Source organism: Pithys albifrons, chromosome 2, assembly GCF_047495875.1.
Source record: "Pithys albifrons albifrons isolate INPA30051 chromosome 2, PitAlb_v1, whole genome shotgun sequence".
Lineage (NCBI taxonomy): Eukaryota > Metazoa > Chordata > Aves > Passeriformes > Thamnophilidae > Pithys > Pithys albifrons.
The window spans coordinates 74,958,578-74,975,679 of NC_092459.1; the positions used below are offsets into that span (position 1 = coordinate 74,958,578).

At 43.3% G+C, this 17,102-nt stretch overlaps 1 protein-coding gene across 2 annotated transcripts in view; it reads left to right on the forward strand.

The window, feature by feature from the left end:
- Nucleotides 1–3,883: 3,883 nt before the first annotated feature.
- The window catches only part of TSNAX (translin associated factor X), a 28,463-nt gene continuing 15,244 nt past the window's right edge, over nt 3,884–17,102 (forward strand). The window contains exons 1-4 of one of the 2 annotated variants that reach the window (XM_071547980.1): nt 3,884–4,111; nt 6,802–6,909; nt 11,542–11,656; nt 13,292–13,422. In XM_071547980.1, the coding sequence (XP_071404081.1) occupies nt 4,096–4,111; nt 6,802–6,909; nt 11,542–11,656; nt 13,292–13,422 (370 nt within the window). In that variant the 5' untranslated portion in view covers nt 3,884–4,095. Of the gene's footprint in view, nt 4,112–4,131; nt 4,253–6,801; nt 6,910–11,541; nt 11,657–13,291; nt 13,423–17,102 lie in introns of those variants that run through there. The other variant, XM_071547981.1, reaches the window with a different exon arrangement.

Below are 17,102 nucleotides of genomic sequence, written 5' to 3' on the forward strand. Positions count from 1 at the left end.
CTCTAACTATCCACATTGCTACTGCTTTAGCAGAAACTTCAGGAGACATTCCCAGGCTTGTTATTTAAACATGGGAGGGCAACACGAAGATAGCCATTAGTCTCTAAACTACACAAGCCATACAGGGGCATGAAGAGTACATTGTGACGCTGCAAGGGAACCCAGGGATCTTAAACAGTCTCCATAGAACTTTATTGAAACAACTGAGGGCAGAAAGATAACGGTGATTTCATGTCTGACAAATCACCTGGGTCTTACCTCTGTTCATCTCCATTACTTGAAGCTGTAGGTGTTGAAGCAGCTTCACTAGTGTGGTCCTTGAGGTGGACCCACCACCACTTCTCTACCCTTCACAAAGTTTGGCTGAGTCAGTGTTAGACTTGGGTTTTTCCAGGGAAGAAAAGATTCATTCTCCATTCAAGTGCTATTTCAAGGTGGCCACTCCTGATAGTACTGCAGCAGACCAAAAGTCTTACTAAAGAACATGGTGTAGGAGTGTGACTGAAGCAGGTCCTTGCCCAAAGCAGCAGACTTCAGGTATAAAATTAATGAAGTTCCAGTCCCCTAGAGTGGTTGTTTTCAGTTGATTTGCCCACTCAGAAAGACACAGATCATACCTGGTCCACCCTCTATCCTTGCAACTATGAGTCTTAAAACCCACTTTTTTTTCCATATGAAGGCTGAATTACCAAACTTGTCTTAGGATCTGGAGCACAGTTACACACAACCCATATGCAACATCTCACTGTGTGACACTAAGTCTCTGAGAAAATGTTGTTTGTTTGTTTTTTGTTTGCTTGCTTGGGGGTTTTGCCCTGGCCTAAATCCTCATGCCTCCGTTTACTCCCTCAAAATGTTGCTATCCCACCTTCACACTTGTGGAAGTTCAGGTGCCATTCTCTTCAGGCATAAAGAACACATAACTGGAAAGGGAAGGAGAAAGTTTTAATTATCAGCTAGAAGAAAGGGGAAAATACTGCAAATAACCTCTTGCCAAAGTGGTTTAACACTGTGATATTTAAATGGATTGTCTCAGGAAAAAAAAAAACCAACAACCAATTCTTATTCACAACATTTCAATAATGTCAAGAGAGTTGTTGAGTATCTCTGTGCATGTGCAAAGTGCCACTGAGTCCCACAGAAATCAGTGGAAAACCAAACCTCCACTCCCTAAAATTGGCTGGAAATTCTCCACTGCTGGGAAATATTCAAGTGCCAGTGCTCTTTCCACACTTCTGTGACATCAACATAACCAAAACAACTTTGCTTTTTGTCCAAAGAGCTGCCAAGAACAGGGAAATAGCACAGTTAAAAAAAAAATCTGTGTTTCCAAAAGCAATTTTGTACATCTTCTAAAACAAAAGGCTGTGCCTGAATGTGTGCAGTGATAACACTGACACAAATAGTTTAATGTCCTGATTTTGCTACATAGAGAGCAGAAAACTCCTGTGCAGCTGGTAGGGCGGCAATCAAGCTGTTGCACAACTCAATATACAGATCAAGCCAGAGGAAGTTCTGCTGGGATTCTCTTTGTCCTCTGTTTTTCAAGTGTGATTGAAATCTGTTTTCTCAGATTAGGAATTTGGAGAGAGGTTTTATGTTATGCTTCTGAATAATTTTGAGCACTGCATGACAGTCATGTGTTCTCAACATTTGGAAATACTGTTTGAGCAACTCCTGCTTGGCTGCCAGGAGACTGTTTAAAGCTCACTGTCAAAGCTTTACTCCTCTACTATCTGACTTAGGTGGTTTACTGTCCTCCTCAATCTGTTGACAGATTCACCTGGTATTCAAGTTTGCTAAAAGCTGTAATTGTTTACTTGTTAAAGGCCTGAGCCAGGGCTGTGTCCCTGCTCTTTCAGAACACCCAAATGTTGGGCTCTGCTAACTTTGAAGCATTCACATCTCACAGCTGGGTTTATCTGGTTTCTAGCAAGGTGCAAGTTCCACCCAAAATTTTTTCCCTACTCAGGATGTTTACAATCACTCCTGGAGGCTCTTTCCCTGTGTCAAATCAGATTGACCAATTGACCAACAGATTAAAAAATTATTAAGGGTGGGGAGGAAGGACAGGCACACACGCACACCCACACCCACAGGCTGTGAGCACTCCGCCTTTGTGCTCATATGAGCTTTGTTTCCTTGGGAATCCAGCTACTAAAACAGGCAACAGCTGTGACAAGAAACGAGATCTAGCAGCAGGGCAGCAAGATTGATGAATTGCAAACCTTTAGGTTTGGGGATTTGCAACACCCATCCCTATTTTAAACACGTAAGAGGAACACATTAGGACGCATGTGTAGGAAAGCATGAGCCAGTGGGGCAAGCAGACTTTATGTAGCTCATCATCATCATAAGAACTGAAGCCCTCTGTGTGGTGACATAGAGTTTGCATCCCTTTCCCTTGTGCTCAATCCTACCGGGGTGGTCCCGTGGTGTAATGGAGAGCACTCTGGACTCTGAATCCCAAGGACCTGAGTTCGAGTCTCAGTGGGGACCGTCCCCTGGCAGTTCAATGCCTCCCTGCCATCCCATCCTGTCACATCTCAGATGCTCAGCAGGGTCAGCCCCGGTTATTACCGGGTGCTGTGACAGTCCCGAGGACTTCACTGTCACTGTCCAAGCTCCCTCAGTCATGGCAGCTGGACCTGAGGACTTAAACAGTGGGGCCAGTTCTGTGCACGCTGTGCCTCACCTAAAAAATCCACTGGGCAGGCTGGAAGGGCACACCCACGTGGGGAGAGCCCTACCCAAAGCTTCGTTCTGGCTATACATACACACATACAATCCTGCCATGTCTCCTGTGAACACTCACACTAAATCCATAGCAGAGGAAACATAATTTTTACCAGACCCAGCTAAACATAGGATGCAAACAACCTGGGTTGAGGAATTTGTCTCCTCTGTGCCAGCAGCTACATTTGCTGCTTCTTAGATTTCTAGGTATCAGGTGGCTTCAGTATCAGATCTTTTTGGTGTACTGTCAGTGTCTCCGGTTTCCAGGTCCTGTCTCAGTGTCACTTCACTTCTCCCTGGCCTCCTTTCCCTGGCACAGCAGTGGGTGGGCACAAGGGGAGCATCGTGGCACTTGGTGCAGTGTGTTCGATTCACTGTGTGTGGAAGGGAAGCACCTTGGCCGTGACATGCCAGGGAAGAAAGGGATAGTAAGGAGACAGGACAGGACATGGTCTTAAGCTGTGCCAGGGGAGGTTGGACAGTAGGAAAAATTTCTTCACAGAAAGTGATTACATATTGGAAGGGGCTGCCCAGGGAGCTGAAGAGTCACCGTCCTTGAAGGTGTTTAGGAACGGACTTCGTGCCATGGTCTAGTGGACAAGGTGGTGTTCAGTCATAGGTCAGGCTCGATGACCTCAGAGGTATTTTCCAACCATTACGATTCTGTGAAAACACCGTGGTACTGCTATGCCGGGGCAGGAAGGAGGTAAGCGGGGCTGAGGGGACGGCGGAGTGACAGCGGCTTGGTGCGGGTCCGGGCCGAGCAGCGGCGCTGGGTTTGAGCGGTCCGGGCAGAGCGATGCCGGCGCCTCGGGACCGGGGCAGGGACAGGGAGCCGCTGAAGCACCGGGGCCGGGGCAGGGGCCGGGACACCCGAGGCCCCGGGGCTGGGACAGGGCTATGCCGAGGCCCCGGCGCTGGGATAGGGCCACGCCGAGGCCGCGGGGCCGGGACACGCCGCCGCCAGCGCGGGAGGCGCGAAAGGAGCCCGAGGCTCCACAGCCGCGCTCCCACAGCGCCGCCGCCCCGCTCGGCACTACATGTCCCGTCGTGCCGCGGGCGCCGAGGCCCCACGGCGGGGTCGCACATTAGCTGTCTGCGCGGTCGCCTGCTCGGAAGTATGGCCCGCCCTCCGCGCTATCCCGGTTTCGCGGGAAGCAACGCCAAAATCACCGCCCGCGCCGCCACTGCTCTGCACCGCGTCTACGCGTCGCGGTCGGGAGGCCAACGCCCGCCGCATGTGTGGTGACTTGCCGTCAGGCATCCGCAGAGCGCCCCGCAGCGGCGCCGGTAGGGCGGGGGCGGCAGGGCCCTGGCGGCGGCTGCGGGTTGCCGGGGGGACGCGGCGGCGAGGCCGGGATGAGCGGCAAGGAAGGTGAGGTGCCCTTCCCTGCCCTCCCTTCCTCGCCCCCGAGAGACACAGGCACCAGGAGCTGGGCCGGCGGAACCGGGGGGAGGCCCCGCGGCTCGGGGGGGACGGAGATGCCCCTCGGCTGTGCCGTGAGCTGACGCTGAGGTGAGGCCGCTCCCTCACGGGCGTCCCCGGCCGGGCCTCCATGGGTGCCCTGCCCTGTCCGCTGGGGGTGTGTCGGGAAACGGGTTTTAGGGATTTGCATCCTCAGTGGTGGAAAAGCAGTTGGTGTAGTGGGAAGCTGAGTGTGTTAGGCCTGTAAAACACTTGGGGTAACTATCCTTCGGTAGAGTGTGTATGTGTCTATATATTTATATTGAATAGATGTATTTCACAGCTCACTTTGCAGCGTGTGTGTTGGTTTAGCCCCAGCAGTCATCGAATGGGTCAGGCTGGAGGGGACCACAGTGGGGGCTCTGCTCCAACTTTCCCTGCTCGGGCAGGGTTGAGTGGGGGGACTTATGCTTATTAATTGATAATGTTATTAATCGATATACTTATTGTAGAGTTTTCTTAGTAGTTATTGTAAAATTCACTGTATAACATGCAGCAAAAATCACAAAGTACAGACCTGTCTTTGAAGATGCCATACAAAGAGGCCCCAGAGTCTCTTTGACTAATTAAAACAGCCAGGATACCCTATGAAACGGAGATAAATCAGAAGATATGTTCAAAGAACAAGATAAGTAGAGAAATTCACCAATTAGACCAGTTACAGTTGCCAACAAGTCCAGTTTGAAGCAGTTTTGAACAAAAGGTAAAAAAAGTTCATGGGAGGAAGAGTACTAACTTCATCCCCAAAGACCACCAAAGACCCCTGCCCCAAATTACCAAGAGGGAAAGCGCAGGCACAAGAAGTGGCATGAGGTGGAGAAAATGGAAATCAGTTCTTGAAACTCATTATAATAACCCTGCCTTCTCTGAGAAAATACTGTTTATGCATGAAGCAATAATAAATATATATAACTTACTTGCATATGAACCAGTTGTTAACTCGACCAGGTGTGCATGTTTTTGGAATAAATATCCCCCATGGACCTGGGCCTGGAATAAATGCACCTCTCTATAACCTGACTGGATACAGAGTCTTCTTTCCACAAAACAGGGTCAGCCGAGAGCACATGGCACAGGATTGTGTCCAGACAGTTCCTGAGTATCTCCAAGGAGGGAGACTCCACAACCTCTGTGGACAATCTGTTCCAGTGCTCAGTCACCTGCACAGTAAGGAAGTTCTTCCTCATTTTCAGGTGGAACTTCCTGTGCATCAGTTCCTGCCTGCTGCCACTTGTCCTATTGCTTGGCATCACTGAGAGTCACGCAGCCCTCCCTTCAGCCAGGCGTTAGGGGCAGCAGCAAGGACCCTACCTCTTAATTTTTCCTTTTTCTTTCTTTTTCAGTGAAGGTTAAGTTACTGTTATTGCAGCCCATGGTTCTTTGGTATTGAAGTTGTTGGTTATTCAATGAAACCCCTTCTCTCTGTTTCCCTGTCTTCCTTCTTCTTCCACTTCAAGAGGGCCAGTTTTTTTCCTATAGGTCATCATGATGTTCCCAACTTTTGGTATACTGCAGCCAGTTTAATTCTCTGCACTATTTCAAGGCATGCATTTGTGATGTTTTTAACTGCTACAGGAAAAACAAAACCCTGAACTCATGTCCTAACAGAGAAGGAAAAAATGACTTTCAGTTTCCTCTTTTAGGAAGTAGCAATGCCCACTTCTGGTTTTGGTTTGGGATAATAAATAATTAAGTGGAAACATTTTAAAATCCAGTGTTCTTCTGTAACTTTTAAGTAGCTTCCTTTTGTTCTTCTTTTAAAGAAATTGAAAGAACTCTGCATATTCAAAAAGGTTTATCTGTATGCCAGTTTGCCAGATTTGGCCTCTGTTATGAAGACAGTGTCCAGTTGTCACCCAGAGGAGGGAGCGAGAGGGAGGAATGGTTAATGTGTGAGTGACACAATGAATCAGTCCAAGGTGAAGGAAGGACAAAAGGAAGAAGCAGTAAAACATAGTCCAAAAGAGATGAGTTTGGGTGTGGGTTTGAAAAGGGGGTCTAAGGAGGAGGCACCCAAAGCCAATTGAAGGGAACAGCCACATCAGCATGAATAGAGAAGAAACTGGTTAATGGACCTAAGAAGATCTGGTGCAGGAGTTAGACCTGCATATCTGAATGGTGGTAGTCTGCTTAAATTGTGCCTTGCTTCTTTTTCTGGTTACTGAAGATCCATGACATCAATAACTACAGTAATAAAAGCTTGCAGTATATTGATTCCTTTCAAGCTGAATAAAAGGAAGGAAAAAAAGAAGGTCTAATCCTGTAGGCCCTTATTGACACAAAGATTTGCATACAGCCATTCCCTTACAAAAAGAAAACATAAAAGGTTGTGAACACCTTACAAAACAAAAGGACTTAGAATTCTGCCACACTCATCCATTGAAATTGGTAGGATTTTTTCTGATTTTCACTAGGAGTGTGGTAGAAAAAGTAACATAATAACATGAAGCTGTCATCAGTTAATAATAATGTTCATCCGGTTACCTTGTTCTATCCTGTAAAACTTGGAATGCTGTGAAGACAGCATTCTGGTGCTGCTTGTGCTTTGGCAAACTACTTTATTTTTAAATATATTTTTTGTGTGTATCTTCTATTAATAGGATCGGGTGGGTTCAGAAAACGCAAGCATGACAATTTTCCACATGCTCAAAGAAGAGAGGAGAAAGAGAATGTTAATCCATCTTCACCTTTGATGACGTCTTTTAAATGTAAGTAAACATTTGAAAGAACAGATTATAAAATCGTGGAGTAGAAATTGTTAGGAAATTACCAGTATTTAATGATGGAATAGGGCAGTTCAATGCCTCCCTGCCATCCCATCCCATCACATCTCGGATACTCAGCAGGGTCAGCCCCGGTTAGTACCGGGTGCTGTGACGGTCCCGAGGACTTCACTGTCACTGTCCAAGCTCGCTCGGCCGTGGCAGATGGACCTCAGGACTGAAACGGTGGGGCCAGTTCTGTGCACGCTGTGCCTCACCTAAAAAATCCACTGGGCAGGCTGGAAGGGCACACCCACGTGGGGAGAGCCCTGCCCAAATCTTTGTGAAGCCCAGCCGTACAATGATGGAATAAACCATCTCTCACTGAAGGAGAAGCTTGAAACTAGTTGGAGTCATACTCAGCTTAGTGTTGTGCTTTTTGTGCAGGGAAGTCCCGAGAGTGGGATTTTGCGTAGCTCACCTGACTCATGACTTGCTCCCGTTTCCATCCCACCTGCTGTTCCCCCTCCCCACCCTACTTGTGCTGAACCTGATGCTGAGCAAACTGCACAAGTGGTCAGCCAGGCAAAAGGTGACTGAGCCCTTTGGTGGCAGAAGACTGCAGGATCTGCAGAGTGGAATGCAAAATCTGAGCCACGGGGGCAAGAGAAGGAGATGGGAATCTCTGGAAAACTGAGGAGGCTGCTGACCTTGGCTCTGGTGCATAGATGGTTAAGCTTACTTTTAATGTGAATATGCATTGTTTTGTGAGTTGGAACTTGTTTATACCTGCATTTTTTAAAAATAAGAGTTTAATTAATGCAGACCTGTAGGTAGACCCTTCAGTTTGAGTGCCTTTTAAAAATCAACTTATATTTGAGTTTCTTTAAATAAGGAAGTGTAAACTTCACTTTCACAAAATTGGTTTTGTACAGTTTTTCACAAAATTAGATTTAAACTCCAGTAAATTTAAATTTCACGTTAAAGTAGCCCTAACAAGGCAAAGTTGAGCTTCAGAAATGAGAAGCCTTGACAGAAAAAGGAAGGAAATTTTATATGGAGAACAGGTAAACTCTTGGTGTAAAATTTTCTCCATTCCACCTTTTTTATGAAGCTAAGGGGAAATGTAAGCTGTGTGTCTGTTACAGATGGTAATTTCAATGTCAAATCGTTTCCTTGCTTTTTTTAAAACAGGTATTTAGATTTTCCTGTGTAAATCAGCTTGGCAGATGATTAACTGTGACCCCTGAACTTTGCCCAGAGAAGCTGTGAATGCCCCATCTATGGAAGTGTTCAAGGCCAGGTTGGATGGGGCTTTGAGCAACCTGGTTGAGTGGAAAGTGTCCTTGCCCGTGGTGGTGGGGGTTGGAACAAGATGATGTTTAAGGTTCCCTCCAACCTACCTGCACTGTCATTCATGTTGAATATTGTACCTACACGTGTTTCCTTCCTTTTCCATGAGATCCAGTCAGCAGTTTTTGGTTAATTTCAGAAAGGATTTAAGGGACACAGTTTATTCAGCTTTTTCAGAGATCCACAGTTTGTATTGAACTAGTGTTTATAAGTTCCAGACAGAGATACAGGTGGTTTTAGTCTCCATGTAAGGCACAAGCATTAGGAAAAAGTATGCTCCAGATAGCTTACAACTGAGCAAACTGTGTAAGGTGAACCAGAGTTCTGCATTATTTCTGTGGATGTTGTCTGAATCTAAACAACTTAGACATAGAACCATGAAATCTACTGAATTGGAAAGGACTCATCAGGATCATGGGGTCAAACTCCTGGCACAGCACAGAACACCCCAAGAGTCACACCATGTGCCTGAGAGTGTTGTCCAAATGCCTCTTAACTCTGTCAGACTTGGTACTGTGACCACTTCCCTGTGAAGCCTGTGCCAGTGCCCAACCCCTCTCTGGGTAACCTGAACCTCCCCTGACTCAGCTTCATGCCATTCCCTCAGGTCCTGTCTCTGGTCACAAGAGTGAAGAGATCAGTGTCGGCCTCTCCTCTTCCCCTCACAAGGAAGTTATAACTGCAATGACATCTCCCCTCAGTCTCCTCTTCTCCAGGCTGAACAGACCAAGTGCCCTCAGCCACTCCTCATACGGTTTCCCCTCAAGGCTCTTCACCATCTTTGTTGCCCTCTTTGAACACTCTCTCGCAGCTTAGTATCTTTCCTATATTGTGGTGCCCAAAACTGCACACAATATCCAAGGTGAGGCCACCCCAGAGCAGAGCAGAGTGGGACAATCCCCTCCCTTAACCAGCTGGCAATGCTGTGCCTGATGATCCCAGGACACAGTTGTCCCTCCTGGCTGCCAGGGCACTGCTGACTCACATTCAACTTGCCATCAACCAGGACCCCCAGGTCCCTTTCCCAGTGCTGCTCTTCAGCATCTTGTTCTGCAGTCCATACACACAACCAGGGTTGCCCCATTAATGTGTGGTCTTAAATAATTATACATGTTTTGCTATTTTTAACCTCTGTTATGCTTGAATTGATCTACTGGCACCAAAAATTTCTAAAAAAGTAGTGAGAAATTGTCTTCTGTAATAATCATAGAACCACAGAACGATCTAGTTAATCAAAACCCAAGGAGTGACTCCTTTTTTTGGTAATACATCTTAAATATGACAGCTTAGTGATACAGAGAGTGGATAGTACCTTGGTTTGTAAGGTTAAGATTTATTAAGTGTCATTTTTAATGGTCTGATTCTGTACCACTAAAATTATCAATAGAGTCTAACTCTTTGCTTTCAGTGATAGTTTAGTGGGATGTGTGGCGGAAATGGCTGCCTGGGCTTCATGTGTTAGTCTGGAGAACACCCCGAGTTCTAATTCTTAGCAATTTTAGGCAGTAGCACAGTACAGTAGGTTTCCTTGCATCCTTTTAGACTGAAGATTACTGTATTTGTCTGTTTTACTGCAAGTCAGAAAGCACTTCATAATAGTCCCTAGCAGATTTAAAATCTAACATAAAAGTCTAAAAGCCACAGCTGTCCAGAAGAGAGTGGGGGCATTGCTAATATTGTAGATCTTCAGAATAGTGGATTTCCTGGTAATGACACTTGTACATGGTCATTGGAAATGTCATATGGAAGTCCCAGTCACCCTTCTTCAAATTCCTGTCACTGTGATCTGAGGGAAAATCAGATAGTTCACAGGTGGAATTGGCTCTCAGAATTTGGAAGAGACACACCAAACAAACATGTGTAAGAAGTAGAAGATCAGTAGGAGCATTTGAGACTTATCTTAGAGTTTCAGAATAAGACTGGGGAGAACAGAACAAAGTAAGAGGAACCAAGTTTTTATCAAGGTGATGAAGTAGTTATTTTTGTAGCTTTATCCAAACTTTGCTTGCTTGTGAACTGCTATGTCTTTTAAAGGATATTCACTTGTCAGACCCTTTAAAACTGTAACCTCTTAGTTTATTTTCTGCATTTTCTTGCATGGAGACTTTAACACCTCAAGACACTTATGTAGGAAATGTGTTAGATTTCTTCTATCTATTAATGATTTATTTAATGGAATAATGGCTTATAAAATGTTAATGGTATCTGTGAAACATTGATAATATTTGACTATGATAACCAGATACACATCCTCTCTTCTCTGTCTTCATTGTAGTTATAGAGAATTAAGATCAACAAGGCAGAGATCTTATTTTAAATAATTGATCTCACTTTGCTCTAGTACTTCTAATCCTTAGGGATATTAAAATACTTGACTTTTTTCCAAGTCTAGCTGGAATGTGAAATGCAACCTTTCTTAGAACTAAATGGTGCATTTTGAACAGTGCCTTTCATTTGTTTTGTTTTAGAGACTGGTGAATCTTCTTTAGAAATGATTGTAGGGTTTCGGGTTTCGATTTATCTTGTTGGATTTGATGAAATTTTAAGTCAGTTTCCCAAAGAGCAATATTGTAGAATAGATTTTACTAACAAAACCAAGTCTGTATGTATGTATGGCCAGACTTTGCAAACGAAGGTTTGGGAAGGGCTCTCCCCACGTGGGTGTGCCCTTCCAGCCTGCACAGTGGATTTTTTAGGTGAGGCACAGCATGCACAGAACTGGCCCCACCGTTTAAGTCCTGAGGTCCATCTGCCATGACCGAGGGAGCTTGGACAGTGACAGGGAAGTCCTCGGGACTGTCACAGCACCCGGTACTAACCGGGGCTGACCCTGCTGAGCATCCAAGATGTGACGGGATGGGATGGCAGGGAGGCATTGAACTGCCAGGGGACGGTCCCCACTGAGACTTGAACACAGGACCTTGGGATTCAGAGTCCAGGGTGCTCTCTATTACACCATGAGACCACCCCAAGTATTTTAGCTTAAAATTGTTTAGACTGCCTTAAATCATCATCAGGGTTGATGTTTATTTAAAGCTGACTTATTAAACAAAGGTAGTATTAATGATGAATTGTGCAGCTCTGGCAGGTGGTGGGCAGTGTGGCCTCTGCAGCTGTGCCCTGTGCAGGGGCAGCCACACTGCCCACCTTGGGGAAAGGCACTCGGGGACATGCCTGGTGGGGCCGAAGCTCCTAAGCAGTTACTGCAGCACAGGCACTTTGCTCTTTCCCTGTACTGTCTTCTTGTGGTAACTCTGCTTGTTGCTGTCACGATTGACTCTGCAGCATTCCAGCTGGAGCTTGACAGCAGGCACGATAAATATGAACGGCTCGTGAAGCTCAGTCGTGATATAACTATCGAAAGCAAAAGAACGATATTTCTGCTCCACAGGTTTGCCAGGTGAGTCTCATTGAGCATGAAAATGTTCGTGGAAACACAAAAGCTGCCTTGCCATGTTGTCTGTGTTTGTGGTTAACAACTGCAATGTTCTGTTGAGAGGAATTTAATTAACCTCCCATAAACATCCTTAGGGTGGAGGTCAGCTAATTAATGTTCTCTCCAGTTAGAGAATTAAAAGATGATGGTTCAAGTTCCTTGGTTGGTTTTGGTGTGCTAAACTAGATCAGAGCAGTAGAATGCACAGCAGATGAGAGCCTTCCAGCTTTCAGCAGCCTGTGAGAGAAGAGTGTGCACCCTCCCTTCAGGTTAGTTGCCTGGGCAGTTAAGTCACCATTTCGGTCGTTGCAGCTGCACTCAAGGTTGTCAATGCAAAGAGGACGTGACCTGGAGTCTGTTTATGTAAATCCTGCAACTGGATAGGCTTTTATGTGAAGTTTTGAGCTGCCCTGTGTTTTGTGTTCTCATGAGCCTTGAAGGAATCTTTGGAAGCCACGGACAAAACTAGAAGCACAACAGGAAAATTTGAAGCTTTGCATAGCCTTTTGTATAAAATGTTTGCCATATATGACAAACAGTGGTCTTCCATGTTATAAGAGCTCTCCCTGTTCCTTTTTTTTTGTAATTTAATTTATTTTTTGTTACCTATCAATGCATTTATGCTGAAGTAGTAGCTATTTGTAGTTACCATAGTAGTAACAGTTATAAATAGAGATTACAAAGTTGCACTCGTTTTAACTTGGTTTTCTTCTGCAAAGAGGTATTGTGATAATTCCAGTAATCACTACAGCCTTAACTGTAAATAGCTACTCCCACTGCAGGGACTGGGTAGCTGGGAACTTGTGGAGGAAACAACGACAACAAAAAACTTGTTACTCTGAATTTTAGATTCCTATTTTGTAGGACATTCCTGGTTTTGTCAGAGTGGAAGATTTCTGTGCTGTATTTTGTATTTCCTTCTCTTTTGCTTTTCACAGTTATTGTGGCTTTAATCTCAGCAAACTTTACTGTTTGCTTTTAAATGTTTTCTCAAGACCAGTCTATCAGCAGTTCCTTAAATAGACTGTAAACTGGTATACCATATGGATTATTTGGGGGCGGAGAGGGGAAATTTAAAGGAAAATTAAATAAACTAAACTGTGAATGCCAAGTATGTATTGTGGTTATGAATCAGGTATTTCAGCTGTTCCTGAACAGCATAGTCCATAACTACTTCCTGGAATAAAAAAATCACACATAGAAGTACATAATGTATCATATTTTGCAATGCTGTCAAGTATTGCAAAATATTTTTTTTTGAGGTTGAAGTACTTCTGTGAATATGCTCGTTTTCTGGAATATTTTTTGAATCCTTTGCATAGATGTCTCCTGTTTCTTACTTAAGCAATAAGTAAATTCTAGTCTGGAATAAACATCATGCTACCAGAACTCTGGCTGTTTGATTATGTTCCTAGTAAAAATCTACAGAATTTGAATAGCTATCAATGAAACTTAAACTGTTTATAATTCCAGTATCAGCTTTGCTTTTTCTTGAAGCCATTAAAATGTATTGATTAGTAAAAGAAAACATGTAATATTTTTTAACTGTTTGCACGTGTTCTGAAAACTGCTCTTTCAGTTTCTGTTTTATGATTGCAGTGCTCCCAATGGGGAGGAAATACTAAATGAATCTGAAGTCAAGCTTGATGCTGTCCGACGGAAGATCAGGCAGGTTGCACAAGAACTTATTGGAGAAGACATGTATCAGTTCCACAGAGCTATATCTCCAGGTAAATTATTTTAAAATAGGGAAAGTGTGCTATATTGAACTCAACTCAGATTCTCTTTATGTAGCAATATTTCCCCTTCATGCTGCAGATGTGAATTTGTTAAATTTCTGTGATTATAAATCAAGACTCGAGTTAGTCTTTGTTACTAGCAAAGTTAACTCTGGTATTAGAGAGACTATTGTCCTACAGTCTTTTCAGTGCAGTTTAGGGGAAGATTTAAGTGGAAGACTACTCGTGAAAGAAATTGGACCCTGACCTAAACTGCAGCTGGAAGTAGTTCTAACAAATGTAGTGGCTGGTCTTCTGTGACTGAGGGGTGTGTGTGTGACACACTCATTTACCCTACCTGAAGGGTTGTAGTTTCTGGGAAGAGAGTGGGAGAGACTATCTTGTGAAATTATCCATTTTGAGTTGATAAAGTTCACAAATTAAAATCCTTAAATTAGCGCTTTCTTTCTTCTAAAGACTCAGAATGTGCTTCTGCCTCTCTGTTACAAGCATTAAATCAGCTTATATGTTTCATTGACATGCTTTTCTGCCCCACTCTGTAAACAGCAGCCTTTACCAACATTCTTGAGATACTAAGTCACAGTGCTTTCGTTACAAGTTCTGTCAAATTCTTGGCCCAGTCTTTGCTGACAATTTGAATCTTACTAAAATTCGTATGCCTTGTTTGTGGCAGCATAGGAGTGAAACATGTAACTGCTTTGACGTCTTGGTCATGGCATAAAAGTGTCTTATGTTTATCGATCTTGGTTTTAATGTATTTGGAATTGTGTATGTTTTTCCTTGTTTAGGCAAGACTTCTTCAGCACAGAGGAGCTGAAGATTTGCCCTGAATTATTTAATTGTTTAAAAATGTCCATAAGATTAATTTAGTAAACCAGAAGCAAATACATGTATATAATTTACAAGACAAACAGTGCACAGATTAACTTGTACTCATGTCGTACACAAACCTAAGTTTGTTAAGAGTGATACAGCTCTTGAGTGAAAGCTCAGTTTAGCAATTTGGAACCAGAAAGAGCCTGCCCTGATAGTGTTCAATGGCTCTCATTAATTCCACACACCTCTTACCTGTGATGCATTGAATTGTTCAAATCAAATACAAGTAGTTTTTCTTAAAGAGCCACTTAATCTATACATGTCTTAGTGATATTTATGGCTAAGTATTGTAATGACACAGTTAAAAGAAAGAGATAATTCAAAACACTGACACTACAGATGATCTCAAATGGTGAACAATACTAGTCCAAGTGTATTATTAGTATCTTGACATGCTGAAAATGTGTTTTGATTTTCATTTTAAGTACTGCTTATAAAAGCTGAGATTCCTTGCATTCAATTGTATGAACAAAAGTTTCCAAAAGTTTGATTGAGATTTGTTAACCTTTTCTGAATAACCCCTGAAGTTTGTAGTCCTGTATAAGTCATATAATGCTGTCTATAGAACAGCAGTGTTTGAGGACTGCTGCCTCAGGAATCTGTGTGAGACTGCGTGGTGCAAGCCGCCAGCTATGCCTTGTGAGCAAGATTCTTACAGGGCAATCAGTACCTTGCATCATCTACTTCACCTGTACTGTCTCTATTTTTTTATATGTGTCTGTGTAGGAAATTCAAAGAGGTTTATCTACTTCTAGTTTTACTGAGGAGCAGCTTGCCTGGAATTAGCTTGCATTCATCTCAGATATAATAGAGTACACCTACATAGCAGACATATGGAAACTTACTGCATGATAACACCTGCACGTACCCTTGTTCTTATAAAAACAAGTGAACAAACCTGATTCTAGTTTTCTACTTCCAACTTGTCTCCTCTGAGTAAAAACAATTCCTGTTTTTCTCCTTAAAAAATACGTATTTTCAAACCTCAAAAGTTAGATTTCTTTTTCATATGACAGATATGTAAACTTTAGCTAGCCATAGCAACTCGAAAATACAGAAACTGCTAAAAAAGAAATTTTATTCAGGGTTTTTTTTGAGTTTCATAAATACTCACAGAAAGTCAGCTACACTGATTCTCCTGCATAATCTGTTTCTTACTTGCATGACTTGTTAATCCCTGAATGAACCTGAATAAACCCTTTAGAAAACAACTGAAAATATGCTATCAAAACAGTTCAGAATTTTGAAAACTTTTTTCTGATGTTGTAAATCTCAGCCTCTTAAATGACTAAGATCTATTTGTCCATTGTAGAGCAGGATGAATTACTGTAGGAGAGGTTAGTAGTAGAAGTGGTTAGCAGAGGAAGTTAGAGGCCTGCTGCATGTGTATGATGACTCAATGCCTCCACAATGGCAAAACTTAGAATAGAATAGAATAGAATAGAATAGAATAGAATAGAATAGAATAGAATAGAATAGAATAGAATAGGCAAATTCAGATGGAAGGGACCTACAGTGATCATCCAGTCCAGCTGCCTGACCACTTCATGGCTGACCAAAAGTTAAAGGGCATTGTCTAAACAATCTCTTTTAAACACTGACAGACTTGGAGCATCGACCACCTGTCTAGAAAGCCTGTTCCTGAGTTTGACCATCCTTGTGATAAAGAAATGCCCCTGACAGATGCAGCTTTGAGCCATTCCCACTTGTCCTGTTTCTGGCTACCAGGGAGAGATCACCACTACTATCTCTGCTTTCCCTCCTCAGGGAGCTGTAGAGAGCAATGAGGTCGCCCCTCAGCCTTGTATTCTCCAAGCTGGACAAGCCCAAGTTCTTTAACTGCTCCTCATAGGACATTCCTTCCAACATTTTCACCAGCTTTGTTGCCCTTCCCTTGTTTCCTTCAGGGGCCTTCACATCCTTCTTAAATTGTGACATCTGGAACTGCACAGTTACATATCCAGTAGCATATCCCTAATGCTTACATGTGACTCTGAGTGAGATTGTCATAGAATTAAAGAATTTTCTGACTAGAGTATTAAGAAAAGAGAATGAATCTTGTTGACCTTTCTAGGTAAAAAGAAAGGAAGACAAGTGCACTAAATAGTAAGGGGAAGAAGTAGATTCTACTGTCCATCTTTCCAGCAATCAGGTGTGCAGTCTCTCAAATGCCTGAACTTTGCGGGTTTTTTGGACAGAAATAAAAGATAGAAATACACAGCCTCCATTGCATTTCTGGGTTTAGAATCAGAAATGCCTGTACTACTTTTTTTCTCTCTTCAGGTTACATAAATGGCAAGTCTGTGGACCCTCATCAGTTGTATAATACTGCTTGGCCCTGAGATCTCCCTGTTATTTCTGTAATTGGGTATTTGTGCCTGAAATAAGTTGCATTCATTGTATTTCTGTAGGTCATCTAGTTAAATTCTAGCTTCTCTACATATGCTCCTCTGTGAGGGAAGTTCATGCCAGCTGGTGCCCATGTTTTGTAAGGTCATGCATTACAATATAGGCATGTGTCACTGAGAAGACAGGGAATGCTTTTAGGCACTGTGTAAATGAGCCTGGGTGTATAACAAGTATGAAATGCAACCTTTTAGCCAGACTTTTACACTTACCTTATTCAGTAAACTCTCTGCTCTCCAGTTAGTCATTGGGATGGCAAAAAAAGGAATATGCAGCATTAAAGACTTGTAGATCCTGATTGTGCTGGAGATCAAGATGTCAGAGTTGGAAGATCCTTGACATCTCGATTATGAAGCTGAGATAGAAAACCTAGAAACATGAAGAATGAG